The sequence below is a fragment of the Patella vulgata genome, chromosome 7 (genome assembly GCF_932274485.2).
Source record: "Patella vulgata chromosome 7, xgPatVulg1.2, whole genome shotgun sequence".
Classification (NCBI taxonomy): domain Eukaryota; kingdom Metazoa; phylum Mollusca; class Gastropoda; family Patellidae; genus Patella; species Patella vulgata.
This window is the reverse complement of record NC_065885.2, coordinates 62442604-62446329: the sequence shown is the minus strand read 5'-3', so window position 1 is coordinate 62446329 and position 3726 is coordinate 62442604. Positions and strand designations below refer to the sequence as shown.

At 36.5% G+C, this 3726-nt stretch overlaps 1 protein-coding gene across 3 annotated transcripts in view; it reads left to right on the top strand.

The window, feature by feature from the left end:
* LOC126827508 (RNA helicase Mov10l1) overlaps positions 1-3726 on the top strand; it is a 34842-nt gene that overhangs the window by 7058 nt on the left and 24058 nt on the right. For 2 of the 3 annotated variants that reach the window (XM_050556924.2, XM_056102478.1), the window contains exon 2: positions 1574-2377. In XM_050556924.2, the coding sequence (XP_050412881.1) occupies positions 1605-2377 (773 nt within the window). In that variant the 5' untranslated portion in view covers positions 1574-1604. Of the gene's footprint in view, positions 1-216; positions 271-1573; positions 2378-3726 lie in introns of those variants that run through there. The other variant, XM_050556923.2, reaches the window with a different exon arrangement.

Below are 3726 nucleotides of genomic sequence, written 5' to 3'. Positions count from 1 at the left end.
TGAACGGAAGTGACGCAAATACGAAACATTATTGCATACAAATATATTTTTTGTGCGTATAAATTTACTCTCCCGCAAGAACGTTTTGTTATTTTATTGTGTGTATGGATAAATTTCATAGACTCGTTATCTTCAATTTTTACAAAAAAGTTATTTTGTGTCGGGATTTACTATTTTTAGTAACATTTTCATCAGTTTCTATTTTTAGCTGTTCTCTGGAATTGTGGGAATTTCCCTTTTTAGTTTAGCGGTTTTAAAGGAGCACTTAAGGTGTGACTCTTTAGTATAAAGAAGTACTATTTGTACAGAAATAGAAAATGCATAAATTATGTATATTTTATTTGTAAAGTTGCAAAGCAGAAACTCTGAGAAATAGGCGTTTTTGTTTTAAAGTACTAAGTAGCTAAGTCTCTAACTCAATATCATCCAAAATCTTCAACATTGAAAACACAAATTATTTGTCAATTTAAATCAACATTGATGCTGTGATCTTACCGGAAACAGATGGGGTTCTGATATCCAATATTTAAGACAAAATAAACATTTTACCATTGGTACACGAATCGTGTACCGTAATTGGCGTAATGCGTTTTAGCCCCAGTTCTAGCAAGAGACTCGAGGAATGAGGCTAGACATATTGCACCAAACCAAACGCCGTATGTAGACTGGAATAACCAGGCGCTAGAAATTTGCATTCGATTGCGACTGCTGTCTTATTTCGCGGAACATAACTGATTTGAAATTAGAGTAAAAACGGAAACCATTGAATGTATATCAGTTTATATACATTCATATTACAGTATTATATGAGTTGCGACCCACTTGTGTCAATTTCTATGTCCCAAATGTTAGCGATTTAGCTCCATTAATTTGAGATAATTAGTACAGACCATAATAGGCCTACTGTAGGCCTAAAAATGGATGCACATCAGTAACTAGTTCAGCTCTGAACGTAGGTCTCATTACACTCGTCCGGTACAGGGAAAGTGTAAATGAGACCTATGTTCAGAGCTGAACTAATCAGTAACCCTCAAGAACTAAATGACAATGCAACAGGAAAATTAAACTTCGATGAAAACACTGCATCTAACTGGTATCTCAGTGAGTAAGGAAGTTTGCTCACTAATCTGTAGGTCTTGTGTTCGATCCCGCAGTGAGTGTAATTAGCTGAGAAAGTTATTTGTGATTGTCTGGGGTTGTTCCTTGTCTTTGTCAATAGTGCAGGACGGAGGGCCTGGCAAGGGACAATGTATAGTCATTCAGAGGGTACTAAAAACCAAGGTCCTGTGTACACATTGGCATGCACATCAAAAATCCATTGGCAGTTGGAATTCGATATAAGAGTAGACAATAGTGCTGCTGTCCAGACAAAATTTCCCCTCAGCGCACACTGTATGGCGTATGCCCGTGTTCATTGGCCCAGTTGGAGCAGAACAACTGTCCTGCACCACTTACAAGGGGGAACAACGCCGGAAAATCTCGATGAACTTTCTTGGCCAAAGCAAGGATCAATTACAGAACCTCCATGTTAGCAGACAAACAGGACGTTAAAACCAATTTGATTTCATTTCAGGTTGTGAGAGAAAGATGTGAAGGCCGAAAACATGTTGACATTAATTGGTCAAATTATTGACTACATGGTACCAGACGCGGATGATGAAGAAAAGGAATTTGCTGATAATTTACGAAAACTACCAGTATTTGAAAAAGAAAAAGAAGTCTATGAAAGACGTCAAATCCACGGTGAAATAACGCAAATTTTTAATGGACAAGGTCTGATAGATCACGAGGTGTATTTCTCTTTTTATAGCGTTAGCGGAGAAAAAAATCCGAAAGTTGGAGATAAAGTTTCGGCAATGGCAATACAGACGCAAGAAAATGGAGGCTGGTTGGCTGAAAGTGTAACGCTAGATACGGCCACATGGCAAATTGGAATAGATAATTTTAAAGACGGGGGGGCCTCAGATTGTAATAATCAGTCAGCTGTTGTAGGAAAAGTAGCTTCTATTCAAAACGGCAAGGGTCGTATTAATGAAAATGTCATATTTGATATTGAAGATGGTTGCCTCGGTGAATTCAAACCATTCATAGGAGATTGGGTGAAAGCAGATGTTTTTACTCATTCAGATGTACTGATAACAGCTGAAAATGTTGAACCGTTGAGAAGCTTGACAGTTAATGGGGAGATAACTCTAGTTAAAGGAGATCATGGTTATATTAATGGAGATACTTTCTTTACTCTTGAAGTCTGTTTAAATTCTTATAAACCAAAGAAATGGGATCCTGTTAGAATAACAGCTATTGAGAGTGAACAAGGAAAGTGTGAATGGAGAGCTACTTGTGTGGCGCCAAGAACTAAAGATGCTCGCAGTTTAGGGTAGATTACTTTGCTACTATCTGATTAAAACACAGATCCTATTTCGTTTCGTTTTTTTTTACTTGTCTTTACTACACAAGGATCTGGAGGAGTTGTTATATAACCCGCGTTCTGAATGATGTGAGGGATTAGCCAATGAAACAGTCTGTTGCAGCGAGTTATCCTGTGCGTATGCTACTAGAAACATCAACGCTGACGTAACAGGTCAAAAGCCCCTGACGCAACCTCCCACTACAACTGGTCAGGTCTTCCTGTAGTAGAGGCCATCGAAATTATAAAATAAAGAAACGAAATATAGATCTGTATTTTAATCAGCTTGACTTTTGCTACTTGAAATCAAAAATCTGTTTGCAAATTGAAGAACACCCTCTTGACCCTCCTCACTTATAATCTGTGTAAATTACCACTTTAGTATTGTTTTATACATAAATTGATAGGTTATTTTCATTTTGATATTTTCCCCCAAAATCTAAAGACCAGGTCCCGACTTCACAAAGCATTCTCAGACTTAAGTTAAGAATTTACTCAAAATTGTTCGCAATACTTTAACTAAAATATAGTCCTTTATACAACTTTTGTTGTTTTTATGTATCAAATACATCAATAAGAAAATATGTGCAAAGTTGTGTGTTTCTGGATCAAAGATATTTCTCATAAACAGTGATTGAAAGTTGAGTAAATTCTTAAAGTAGCTAATTCCGTAACTCAATATCATCCAAAATCTTCGACATTGAAAACAATAATTTTTTTGCAATTTAAATAAGCATTGGTGTTGTAATCTTACCTGGAAAAGATGGGCTTCTCATATCCAATATTCAAGACAAAATAAACATTTTACCATTGGTACACGAATCGTGTACCACAATGCGTTTCAGCGCCATTTGTAACAAGGTGCTCAAAGAATGAGACTAGACATATTCCACAAGTCATGTCAAACGGTGATATCATATTCTTATTTGGAAAGCATGTGCAATAAATAATATCTGCGTTGACTGGAATAACCAGACGCTAGAAACTGACTTGCGGTTTAGACTTCTGGCGTATTTCGCCGAACATAACTGATGACAATTCACAGTAAAACGGACACGATTGAATGTAAAACAGTCTATATAAATTCATATTAAATTATTATACGTGTTGCGACCCATTTCTGCCAATTTCTAGGTCCAAAATATTAGCGCTTTAGCTCCTTTAAAGGTCACCGGAAAAGCATCAATTTTTTTTTTAAATAATGCAAGTAATTATGTCAACATATCCTTTCCATAAGTATAACCCGAGCCTGAACGTCAATAATACCTGCAACAGGTAAATTTCAACATTAGTAATTTCCGCCGTTCTCCGTCGGTAGT